The sequence below is a fragment of the Mobula birostris genome, chromosome 28 (genome assembly GCF_030028105.1).
Source record: "Mobula birostris isolate sMobBir1 chromosome 28, sMobBir1.hap1, whole genome shotgun sequence".
Classification (NCBI taxonomy): Eukaryota; Metazoa; Chordata; class Chondrichthyes; order Myliobatiformes; family Myliobatidae; genus Mobula; species Mobula birostris.
In genome coordinates, this window is record NC_092397.1 from 7,684,561 (window position 1) to 7,697,225 (window position 12,665).

The 12,665-nt window shown below is 50.2% G+C and overlaps 1 protein-coding gene across 1 annotated transcript; it reads right to left on the bottom strand.

Moving 5' to 3' along the window:
- Window positions 1-2,137: 2,137 nt before the first annotated feature.
- On the bottom strand, window positions 2,138-11,829 carry LOC140188849 (LRRN4 C-terminal-like protein). The gene is made up of 2 exons (XM_072245503.1): window positions 11,587-11,829; window positions 2,138-3,471 (listed from the first exon to the last, which is right to left on the bottom strand). Exons 1-2 carry the CDS (start codon window positions 11,621-11,623, stop codon window positions 2,483-2,485), a joined length of 1,026 nt encoding a protein of 341 aa, XP_072101604.1. The 5' UTR covers window positions 11,624-11,829; the 3' UTR covers window positions 2,138-2,482.
- Window positions 11,830-12,665: the final 836 nt, after the last annotated feature.

The window sequence follows — 12,665 nt, forward strand, 5'->3', positions numbered from 1 at the left end:
CCGCTGAGGGACAGAACCTTCAGCGGAGAATGAAGCTCTGGTCTTTCTGAACTTCCCCTGAACTCTCTTTGGACATCCCTTGTGTGAACATCTGGAAGGACAATAATCCTCATGTTCTTGATACCCCCAAGCAACAACACTGAACCAAATGTTTTTGGTTTCGTGGGAATGGAGTAGGATTATTATTATTCCCAGGGCGAAGCTCAGAAATAAGGGGAAGAGGGAGAGAGGCAAGGAGAGAGGTTCACACAAAAAAATATGTTTATTGAGATCAAAACTATACAGGAAGATTTATTAGCAATCAAAAGTACATCATAAAGTAATAATATTTACACGTGCGGCAAAATCAGACAGAATTTAATCAGAGGCCATTCGTCCCGTCTTGTACTTTCTAGCCAACAGTGCACTTCAGTTTAACCCCATAATCGTCAGTGTAGAGTTTTGCACGATCAGCATTATTTTATTCAGATGATGGAAGCTGGGCACGTCAATAGGTTCATCAGTACCACTGTCAGCCCCCCCTCCCTCCCCCCACAGCAAAGAGAAGCCCAATTTGTTGAGATAACATGTGGCCTTGCAAGAAAGAAGCTTCAGACCATAAGATTATTGGGGGGGGGGGTGGTGGGGGACAAAGTTATAAGATGCTCAAGAAACTCTTCCCCTATCGCACAGGTGCATAAAACCAGTGGGCATCGGTTTGAGGAGGAGGGTTGGTGGGTTATGGGACATTCTGTAAAAACCCTAAGCTACAGGAACACCAGCAGAAGGTCCAAAAATAAGCCTTCAATAAAAAAAACAATCTTTACTGTTGCAAAAGACTCCACAAAACAGATTTTTAACATAATGATAAGAAAATAGGGTTCAGGTGGGCTTCAAATAATTTTCCTTGGAGTTGCTGGCATTTGCAAATCACTGCCATTAATCAGAACAAGCACAGTCCTTCCCCGGGTTTGGCTGCCAGGTCGGTCACCAATTTCTAAAGTTTCTCCCAGATTCTCGGAAGGAGGCGTGGACCGCGGAGAACGGGAAGCATCCCAGACAGGACACACGCTCTGGATATGCCCTCAGCTGGCAGCTTCCGCGTCTCCGAGCCACGCTCTGCCTCGGCGTTCTTCTCCTCTGGACCGCCTGATGGAACGTGGAGGCCCACCTCTGGCAACTGGTTCCATCATCCACCCTCAAATCCCATTAGCTTCCCTCAACCTCCACTCTTGCCCCCTCTATCACCCCCTTCCTCGCTTACAGCTTTTAGAGTCATAGAACATGACAGAAACAGGCCCTTCGGCCCCTCTAGTCCATGCCAAACGATTAATCTGCCCATTCCCATCGACCTGCTCCGGGACCCGTAGCCCTCCATACCCCTCCCATCCATTTATCTATCTGAACTTCTCTTAACTGTCGAATTCCAACCCGCATCCACCTTTTCCGCTGACAGCTCATTCCACACTCTCACTACCCTCAGGCTCCCCTTAAAAATCCCACTTTCACCCATGCCCTCTAGTTCTAGTCTTACCCAACCCCAGTGGAAAAAGCCTGCTTGCATTTACCCTATTCTACACCCCTCAGAATTTTGTGTATCTCTATCAAGACCGTAAGGAGCAGAATTAGGCCATTTGGCCCATCGAGTCTATTCCACCAATCATGGCTGATCCTTTCTTCTATCTCCTCTCATCCTCCTGTGCTCCGAGGAATAAACTCCCAACCTATTTGATATTTCCTTATAACTCAGGTCCTCCAGACCCGGCAACATCCTTGTAAATTTTCTCTGCGCTCTTTCAACCTTACGTGTGCCTTTCCTGTCGGTAGGTGACCAAAGCTGCACACAATGCTCCAAAATGAGGCCTCACCAACGTCTTAAACAACTTCAGCATAAACATTCCATCTCCTGTACTCAACGCTTTGATTTATGAAGGCCGAAAAGGTCTCTTTAGGACCCTAACTACCTGTGACGACACTTTCTAGGAACCATGGACATCTATTGCCTTTGTTCTACTGCACTCCTCGGTGCCCTGCCATTCACTGTGCAAGTCCTACCCTGGTTGGTGACCCCCTGTCCCCCCAACACCTCGCACTTGTCTTTTGCTCCACTCCTCCCTCTTTATACTGGTCATCTCCCCTCCATCCCCCCCCCCCCCAGTCCCAATGAGGTACGTTGGCCCCAAATGTCCACTGCCTGCTTCCCTCCACTCGGCGGGTCGGAAGCTGCCCGACCCAGCGGGCTCCTCCACCAGACATCTCTTTGCTCTGGAAAGGGCTCCTGCCGGCTTGTTGTAACAAAAAAAAAGTTCCAAATTTCTTCACCCAGATCTTCGGGATCCTCTTCCCAGGAGGGCCGTGGAGACGTCGTCATCAGTGCATTCAGAAATCCCCATAGGATTTTACAGACAAAGAAAATAGTTCTGAGGTAGATCAAATCATGATGTTAAAAATGGTAGAATAGATAGAGGGGCCGAATGGCCTTCCCTCAGGCTCTCCCCCCAACTCAGAGCCCTTTTCCTGGTTCTGCCACAGGGGGCTTTTCAACCTCCACCCAGGGTACAGCAGGGATGCTCGACAGTCCAAAACCTCCCTCGGCACTGACAGTATCCCTCGCCCAGGCTGTCTGCTGGCCGCTCTTGTCGTGCTCGTAGGTCGGGTTGCGGAGGCCGAGGGCAAGGGAGGAAGAGGCCGGCGAGCGCCGGGGCTTGGCGCAGAAGCACCGGAGGAGGATGCAGAGGACGCTGAGCACGACGAGCAGGCAGATGGCGACGCCCAGGTAAAGGATCAGCTTACGGGTGGAGTGGGTGCTGAAGGCCAGGCAGGGCCCCAACCCAGGGTTTGCCGCCTCCAGGTCCCGCTGGGAGAGCCCGCTGGCGCCGGCCGGGTTGACGGCGAGGACACAGACCACGTAGGTGGTGGCGGCTTCCAGGCCGTCCAGGGCGAAGAGGCGGTGGCGGCTGGAGATGAGCTGGGTGGTCATGTTGTGCGAGCCGCCCTTTGGCCAGAACACCAGGCGGTAGCCGCTCACCTTGGACAGCGGCTCGCACCAGTGCACGCTGGCCCCATGGTCCCACGCCGCCGTCACCTGCTGCAGCTTGGGCTGGGACGGCGGCACGTCGCTGCCCGACACGCCGATGCACAGGCACGGCCGGGCATGCTGCAGCTCCATGCAGGGGACCTGCATGTGCCGGCAGGGCTTGTAATCGCAGGCGGGCAGGGGTCCAAGCTTGGCCGGCGGCGTCGTGGGCTCCTCCTCCTCATAGTCCTCGTAGTCCTCGTAGTTGGCGCTGTTCAGTGTGTGGAGCACGAACCTTAACCGCGTCGTCCTCGTACTTCTGGTCACCGCGCTGGACGACGCCCAGCTCTGGTTACGGTCGGGCTGTTGGATGGAGGTGGCCGGCCAGTCTGTGGACCTGGGGCTCAGGGAAACCGCGGCTGCTTGCTTCCAGCTAGCAACGCCGGCACAGACGAGGAGGAGAAGTACTGTGGACCCTGGAGAGAGAGAAACAGCAGTTCAGGATTATTGCTAAGCATCATGTGAATTAACTTTTAGCAGCAGCAGACACTGAATTAACATGTACTCAAAGATACTCACACAGTCAAAATGAACAGATTGACACCGACGCAAGCAGAGGGAGAAAAGGGTTGCGGGCGGCACGGTGGTGCAGTGGTTAGGGTGGCTTTACAGCGGCAGTGACGCGGGTTCAATTTCCGCCGCTGCCTGCAAGGAGGTTGTCCGTTCTCCCCGTGACCACGTGGGTCTCCTCCGCTTTCCTCCCGCCTCCCAAAGACCCACGGCTAGGAGGTTCATTCAAGGTTCAAATAATGCATAAACTACTTTGAGATCTGTCTATTAACTGGCAGCCACAAACCCGTAAGAACATGGTTGAAACATGACTGTGCAGAGAAAGAGGGAAGAAAACACGCGTACACATGGGAGTGGGAGGGAGGGAACGTCGACTCAGACCATGAGAGGCCTGCGTTGGGCATTTTCATGCCTTACAAGGGGCAGATTGGAAGTCTGTGTGGGGCGCCACTCCTTGCACAGACTAGAGCAATGTGTGGTTAAGTGCCTTGCTCAAGGGCACAAACACACTGCATGAACTAGCAACCTTCAGATCACTAGACGAACGCCTTAACCACTTGGCCACGTGCCCAACACATCGTGTCGGCAAAAGGAGCAAAATGACGGCAGCCTGAACCAGATTGAGGCCTCAGAGCAGTCGGCCCTGGTTCTCGGTCCATCATATTAGCAAGGGGAGAAAAAAACACTGCAATACTTGCGGAGACGAGCAGTTCACAGCCTCGGCGCCGCAGAGAGCGAGCGAAATCGTCCCGACACTCGGGCTTGCCAGTCTATCCGGACCGGCGTTTTAAATTGCCCAAGTACCAGGCGGTGCCTCGCTCTAGGACCCGGACTGATCGTTTTGGTGTAATCTCCCACGTCATGAAGTTAGTAGGTAATTGGTCACATGGGTGTAGCTGGTAAGCACGGGCCTGTTATTGCGCTAACTCTAAATAAAAAGAAGGGATGTAGTCCAAGGTGGTGCTACAGCTCTGGTTTAGCAAAAATGACACGCATTGAAGCCTACGTCATCAAGAACCAACTAAGATGGAGCGGTCATGTTGTTCAGATGAAAGACGAACGTCTGCCGAAACAAATCTTCTACTCCCAGCTTAAAGAAGGTCAACATAAAAGAGGCGGACAACAGGAGAGATTCAAAGACGTCTTAAAAGCCAACATCAACATCAACAATTGGGAAACCACTGCCAAGGACAGGAAACTCTGGCAAGCCATCGTCCGAGAAGGAACAGCAACTTTCAAAGCCAATAGATGTGCAGAATTAGAAGAAAGGAGATGAAAATGGAAAGAGAGGCAGCAACAACCAAAGCCCGATCTGCCATCTGGAACTACCTGCCCTGAATGTGGAAGAACTTCCAAAGCCAAGATTGGACTCATAGACCACTTGAGAGCCCATAAGTAGATCAACAGAATGAAGACCATCATCCTCGACCTCGAGGGATAGCCACGACAACAGCTCTGGTCAAGAACGTGATGGCATTGTGGAAGATGTTAGACGATTGAAGCATACAGGTACACAACACTGTGCCGAGATAGTTACACTAGTAATTGAACTAACAAAATGAATCCTTTCTGTTTACGCAGTGCTCCTATCCCTCCATTCTGTGCAGAGTCATACACCTATCTGAGAGGCTTTAAAATTGAGAGGCCGGTTGAGTGAACTTGGCCTTTTCTCCTTGGAGCGACGGAGGATGAGAGGTGACCTGATAGAGGTGTATAAGATGATGCAGTTGTACAAGGCCTTGGTGAGACCACACCTGGAGTATTGTGTGCAGTTTTGGTCCCCTAATCTGAGGAAAGACATTCTTGCCATAGAGGGAGTACAAAGAAAGTTCACCAGATTGATTCCTGGGATGGCAGGACTTTCATATGAAGAAAGACTGGATCGACTAGGTTTATACTTGCTGGAATTTAGAAGATTGCGGGGGGGGTCTTATTGAAACGTATAAAATTCAAAAGGGATTGGACAGGCTAGATGCAAGAAGATTGTTCCTGATGTTGGGAAGCCCAGAATGAGGGGTCACAGTCTAAGGATAAAGGGGAAGCCTTTTAGGACCGCGATGAGGAAAAACTTCTTCACACAGAGAGTGGTGAATCTGTGGAATTCTCTGCCACAGAAAACAGTTGAGGCCAGTTCATTGGCTATATTTAAGAGGGAGTTAGATATGGCCCTTGTGGCTAAAGGGATCAGGGGGTATGGAGGGAAGGCTGGTACAGGGTTCTGAGTTGGATGATCAGCCATGATCATACTGAATGGCAGTGCAGGCTCGAAGGGCCAAATGGCCTACTCCTGTACCTATTTTCTATGTTTCTGTGTTTCTATGAGAGGTATTGATTGTGTAGGTAGTCAGAGGCTTTTTCCCGGGGTTGAAATGGCTAACATGAGAGGGCACAGTTTTAAGGTGCTTGGAAGTAGGTACAGAGGAGATGTCAGCAGTAATTTTTTTTACACAGAGAGTGGTGAGTGCGTGGCATGGGCTGCCGGCGATGGTAGTGGAGCCGGATACGATGGGGTCTTTTAAGAGACTCCTGGATATGTACATGGAGCTTAGAAAAATAGAGGGCTATGGGTAACCCTAGGTAATTTCTGAAGTAAGTACATGTTCAGCACAGCATTGTGGGCTGAAGGGCCTGAATTGTGCTGTAGGTTTTCTATGTTTCTAAAATGCCTCTAACACAATCAGACTTAGTATCACTGACATATGTTGTGAAATTTGGCAAAGTTATGAACAGAAAATAAATAAACAGTAGGAAAGTGGAATAGTGTTCATGGGTTCATAGAGCAGTCACAAGTATAACTGGGGACAAAAACTGTTCTTAGAACGTTGCGTGCGGTACCTCGACCCAATGGTAGCAATGAGAAGAGGGCATGACCCGGAGGGCAGCGATGTGGCATCGATTCATTGCTTTTTCGTGGCAGGGCGCCACACTGCCAGAGCACGCCTCACTGGTTGAGAACAACTATGGAAGGATGATAGTATATGTTATCTCCCTCCTGTGCTCTCCACAACTCCACACAAGAATTGTCTCACATTCTACCAGCGTATTGGGTGTTGGTCTTTTTTTTAAAAAAAAAATTGGGTTCTTTCAGGTTCCTTGCTTTTGGCTGCCTGTAAGCAGACGAATCTCAAGGTTGTATAATTTATACCTACATTGATGATAAAGGTACTTTGAAATTCGAGGGAGGGAGATGTGGCGTTAATCTCCACCTCGTGAATCCAATTTGTAAACTTTGACCAGATCACTGTCATTAGCCTTGCTTGTTCCCTTCACCATCGCTCACTGGCTTAAGATCATTTTCATTTTATTTTTAAATCTTTTTATTAATTATTATTGAAAATTGACAAAGAAAAATACATTAAAATAATCAAGTCAATATATCAATAAGTATAATAAGAGCCAAACTATTAACCAAACTAAACAGTATATCAATAATAATAATAACATAGCTTTCACAATTTGTTTTTTTAAATTATCATTATTGATATGCTGTTTAGTTTGGTTAATAGCTTAAGATCGCTATTGCATGGTGCTCCCCACCATCACCCACTGGCTTAAGATCGCTATTGCGTGGTGCTCTCCACCATCACCCACTGGCTTAAGATCGCTATTGCGTGGTGCTCCCCACCATCACCCACTGGCTTAAGATCGCTATTGCGTGGTGCTCCCCACCATCACCCACTGGCTTAAGATCGCTATTGCGTGGTGCTCCCCACCATCACCCACTGGCTTAAGATCGCTATTGCGTGGTGCTCCCCACCATCACCCACTGGCTTAAGATCGCTATTGCGTGGTGCTCCCCACCATCACCCACTGGCTTAAGATCTATCAGAGGTGGGGAGCACCACGCAATAGCGATCTTAAGCCAGTGGGCGATGGTGCGAGGGAACAGGGAAGGCTAATGGTAGTGGTCCGGTCAACGTTTATAAGTGGATTCATGAACTGTTCAGATAATTTGATTCCGAAGCTTACTTTAAAAAAAACACTAAAAGGTTCAGGAATGCCGCAGGACTCGCGGGCCAGAGTTACAGGGGAAGGTTGGGGGGGGGGAGTAGGAATTTGTTCATTGGACTGAGGGATGACCTTACAGGGGTGTGCAAGATCATGAGGGATATAGATAAGGTGAATGCAATCAGCTGTTTCCCCAGGGAAAGGGAATCAGAAAGAGGAGATGAGAACCAGGTTTATTATCACTGGCAAATGCATGTCACGAAAAGTTCCATTTGGCAGCAGCTGCACGCATCATACATTTTTAAAAATATATTAAAATGTGGGCACGTGGCCAAGTGGTTAAGGCATTGGACTAGCGACCTGAAGGTTGTGAGTTCGAGCCCCAGCCGAGGTAACGTGTTGTGTCCTTGAGCAAGGCACTTAATCACACATTGCTCTGCGATGACACCGGTGCCAAGCTGTATGGGTCCTAATGCCCTTCCCTTGGACAACATCGGTGTCACGGAGAGGGGAGACTTGCAGCATGGGCAACTGCCGGTCTTCCACACAACCTTGCCCAGGCCTGCACCCTGGAGAGTGAAGACTTTCCAGGTGCATATCCATGACCTCGCAAGACTAACGGATGCCAAAAAAAAATTAAGAAAAGATTCAAGATTGCTTACGCAAGGTTAAGAAGAAGAAAATAATTGTTACTCCAGATCTGATGCGGCACAAAAAAAAACACAGTAAGATTTTAAAAATCCAGTAATAGAAAACAATAAATATGAATACACCAGATAGCTTATATACATAGATTGATTGTATGTCCATAAAGTGACACTATGTATAATGTAAAATACAAGGAATACACATATACTGTGTAAAAGTCTCAGGCACATGGAAAAGATTCTGTAAAAGGGAGATGCTTTCAAAAGTAATGAAATGGAGAGTTTATAAATATAAAGAAACTACAAAAAGCAGCAAAAAGTTTTTTAAAAAACCCTAAATCAAAACAATATTTGGTGCGACCCTTTAAAACTGCATGAATTCTCTTGGGTACTCTGTGCAGTTTTACAAGGAACATGGCTGGTAGGTTGTTCCGAGCGTCTTGGAGAGCTCGCCACAGACCCTGGCTGCCTCGCTTGTTTCTGTCTCTCTGGGTAATCCCAGACAGCCTCGCTGATGTTGAGATCAGGGCTCTGCGGAGGCCAAGCCATCTGAAACCATATATTTACAAACAAAAACTTCTAGGGCGCCTAAGTGTTGTTTTAAATAAGTCGTGCGGAAGAGAGTAAAGATAGTGAGGCAGGGGGAGAGGGGAAAGCTTTTCACCCAGCGGGTGGTCAGTACACGGAATGAACTGTCAGAGGAAGTGGCTGGGGCAGGTGCAGCAAGGTTTAAAAGACGCCTCGATAGTTACGTGGACAGGAAAGGGTTAGAGCTCGTCGTGGTGAGTTGGGCTGAAGGCTCCGCTTTCCATGAGCTGTACAGCTCTGGGCTCCACGTCTACCCAGCCGCACCCTGCTAAAAGGCTGCCAAACTTTCCTCCCGAACTCCAAAGAGTGCCTCAACTCCTCGGAGAAGGAAGAGCTCTGACACGGGAGGAGTGTCGACAAACGGGGTCGTCGGTCCGGGGGCCACAGGCTGGTACCAAGTCCTTTCAACGTTTCTCCCCCAGATTCCGAGCCCGGCAGTGATGTGGGAGCAACCTGCCTCCTATTAACCCATCTGCTGCCAGGCGAGGGACGCGCACTTGGGAACGTTCCCGTGCTGAAGAGGGCCTGGGGCGGTCAGATTTTCGACCGGACGCGAAACAGTATTGGCTCGCAACAGGCCCTTCGGCCCGCAGTACCCGTGCTGTAACAGGATACCAGTTCAAACCGTACACCTGCCCGCAGACGGTCTACAGCACAGAACAGAGAATACAGGCCATTCGGCCCGTGATGTTGTGCCGACCCTTTAACCTACTTTGAGGTCAGTTTAACCTTTCCCTTCCACATAGCCCTCCATTACTCTATCATACGTGCGCCTACCTCAGAGTCTCTTAAATGCCCCTAATGTATCTGTGTCTACAACCAGCCCCGGCAATGCATTCCACAAATCCTACCATTCTCTTTATAAAACAAACCTACCCCGGACATCCCCATATACTTTCTAGCAAAACATCGTGAACTGAAGTTCCCCTCGCGTTAGCCATCTCTACCCTATGAAAATGTCTCCGTCAGCTCTCTATTTCATGAGGAGACTGAGGTCCTTTAACATCTGCCGGACGATGCTGAGGATGTTCTACGAGTCTGTGGTGGCCAGTGCTATCATGTTTGCTGTTGTGTGCTGGGGCAGCAGGCCGAGGGTAGCAGACACCAGCAGAACCAACAAACTCATCCGTAAGGCCAGTGATGTTGTGGACTCTCTCACGGTGGTGTCTGAAAAGAGGATGCTGTCCAAGTTGCATGCCATCTTGGACAATGTCTCCCATCCGCTACATAATGTGGGCACAGGAGTACATTCAGCCAGAGACTCATTCCACCGAGATGCAACACATAGGAAGTCATTCCTGCCTGTGGCCATCAAACTTTACAACTCCTCCCTTGGAGGGTCAGACACCCTGAGCCGATAGGCTGGTCCTGGATTTATTTCCATTTGGCATAATTTACATATTACTCTTTAATTATTTATGGTTTTATCGCTATTTAATTATTTATGGTGCAACTGTAACGAAAACCAATTTCCCCCGGGATCAATAAAGTACGACTGTGACTATCTGTGCCTCTGTCAAGTCACCTCGCATCCATCTTATCTCCAAAGTTCCAGCTCGCTCAGCCTTTCGGACGCTCTCTCCAAGCCCGGCAGCTCTGCTCACCTTAAAGCAGGTGGACCATAGACCCTCAGTTAATGGTAAGGGGAGGGGGGGGGGGTCCGTGGCATTAAAAAGATTGAAAAGCCCTGCTTTATAAAGCTAGGCTGCCTGGTATTTACTTTAACCGCCCTAGGGAAGCGGCCAACTCTTCGAAGGCGCATGTGGTGAGACGCAAGTCCATGAAAGCCACCGGGACTATCAAGTAGGTGAGACTGGCCCAGGACACAGCACGCTGTGCCTCGGAAAGGGGTGAATGGTTTTATGAAAAAAAAGGAAAAAAGACCCTGTCTAGTCTTAAATAATAACCCTCATAATCTTAAACTTTCGCTCTCTTGTTTCAGATATCAGACGCCAATCAGCCCACCGAGTCGGTGCCGTCCCTCAAAGCGAGAACTCGCACATGCTAACTTTCCATCCACCCAAATTGAGGAGGAAAGGGCGGGGGGGGGGGAAGAGAGGACAATTGACAGCGCCCAGTTAATATTCCCGCATCCAGAGCAGCGCGGCGGCGTGTCGTTACCGCTGTGAGACCGGGGGTTCAAATCCCGCCGCAGCCTGCAAGGGGTGCGCGCGTTCTCGCCGCAACCTCGCGGATTTCCTCCTACCCCCCCCAAAAAAAAGTACGATTGGGGTTCATGAGTTGTGGGCTTGACGACACTTGTTGGAGGCGGTTCACTGTACGTGTGACAAAGAAAGCAAATCTTTAAAAAAACACCCCCACCCCTCAAAACGAACCGTAGTCGGGGACCGAACCCGAGCCCTCGCTGCAGAGCTAAACCTCCGCCTTCCCACCATCACCGACCGAGGCCACGGAAGCCGCCTCGATTCCAGAGTTCTGTTTGGGGGTGGGGGCTTTTTGCTATGAGTGAGGTGGGAGTGAGTGAGTGGAGCCCTCCCCCTCCATCATAGCCCGAGAGAAGTTAGTTCGGTGCGGTCGCCGGAGAGCTGGGGCACTGGATTTCGGTTAGAAGGCGGAAGCGACACGAGGGTTGATAAAGAGATCTTGGTCAAGGATCGTCCGCTGGCAAACGCGAAACACCTTAAAGCGGCCCGGAAGGGAGAATGGCCCTCAACTCTGTAATTAGCTTGTATATAATCCCGTGATTGACAGAATCGCCACAGTTTGCCTGTAATTCTGGGGCGACGGCAGGAAAACTTCAAGTAAAAACGGCCGCAGAGTTAAATGAGTCTAGCGTCTCAGTCAGGGAAGCCAAAGATCGGAACGGACTGGGTTTACCTGAAGAGGATTTGCTTCTGAGCGACTTTGCGTCCATCCTCTGACCGAAAGGCAGTCAAAATCACACTCCCGATTAAGTTTCTGGCGCTAGCGAGTCTCTCTTGTGCTCAGCTTTTATACCAAGTAAAGGTGACGTAACCAAGAACTCCCTGGCAAGTCTCCAAAGTTTCCAAAAGGAGACCCGCGAGTGCGGACAGCCGTTCGCTGATGTAAACACTGAATGAATTCATCTCCGCCAAACTTTGACAAAAGTCCCTCTGTTTCAAGCCGGATTCCAGCAAACACACTTCCTGACGCAGCAGAGAGCTTGGAACGAATTAAAAAATGAAATAAAAAGGAAACATCGCTTAGCGACGGCGTCCGTTGCTACGAACGGCCTCCCCGCATATGTTGAAAGACCAAAGATTCGTTTCTTGCGCGAACGCCGGAATGTTTCAGGAGGGGAGGGTGGGGGTGGCCGCCCGCAAGGGTGACCACGCTTCCGGCGTAAATGTGGCATGCCCGCAACTTGCTGACTCTGACCCGCACGTCTTTTGAATGTGGGAGGAAATCGGAGTATCCGGAGTACAAACTCCTTACTTCACCCGCCTTCCCCCTCACCTGGTCTCACCTATTACCTCCCAGTGTCTCACTTCATCCCCCCTCTCCCCCACCCACCTTCCCCCTCACCTGGTCCTACCTATCATCTCCCAGTGTCTCACTTCATCCCCCCTCTCCCCCACCCACCTTCCCCCTCACCTGGTCTCACCTATTACCTTCCAGTGTCTCACTTCATCCCCCTCTCCCCCACCCACCTTCCCCCTCACCTGGTCTCACCTATTACATTCCAGTGTCTCACTTCATCCTCCCTCTCCCCCACCCACCCACCTTCCCCCTCACCTGGTCTCACCTATCATCTCCCAGTGTCTCATTTCATCCCCCCTCTCCCCCACCCACCCACCTTCCCCCTCACCTGGTCTCACCCATCACCTCCCAGTGTCTCACTTCATCCCCCCTCTCCCCCACCCACCCACCTTCCCCCTCACCTGGTCTCACCTATCATCTCCCAGTGTCTCATTTCATCCCCCCTCTCCCCCACC

Excerpts from the sequence above, each read along its gene's own strand:
- LOC140188849 (XM_072245503.1), bottom strand. The coding sequence starts at position 11,623 with ATGGACGCAAAGTCGCTCAGAAGCAAATCCTCTTCAG. Across the intron at positions 3,472-11,586 it reads CAGAAGCAAATCCTCTTCAG|GGTCCACAGTACTTCTCCTC; the intron begins GTAAACCCAGTC and ends CTCTCTCTCCAG.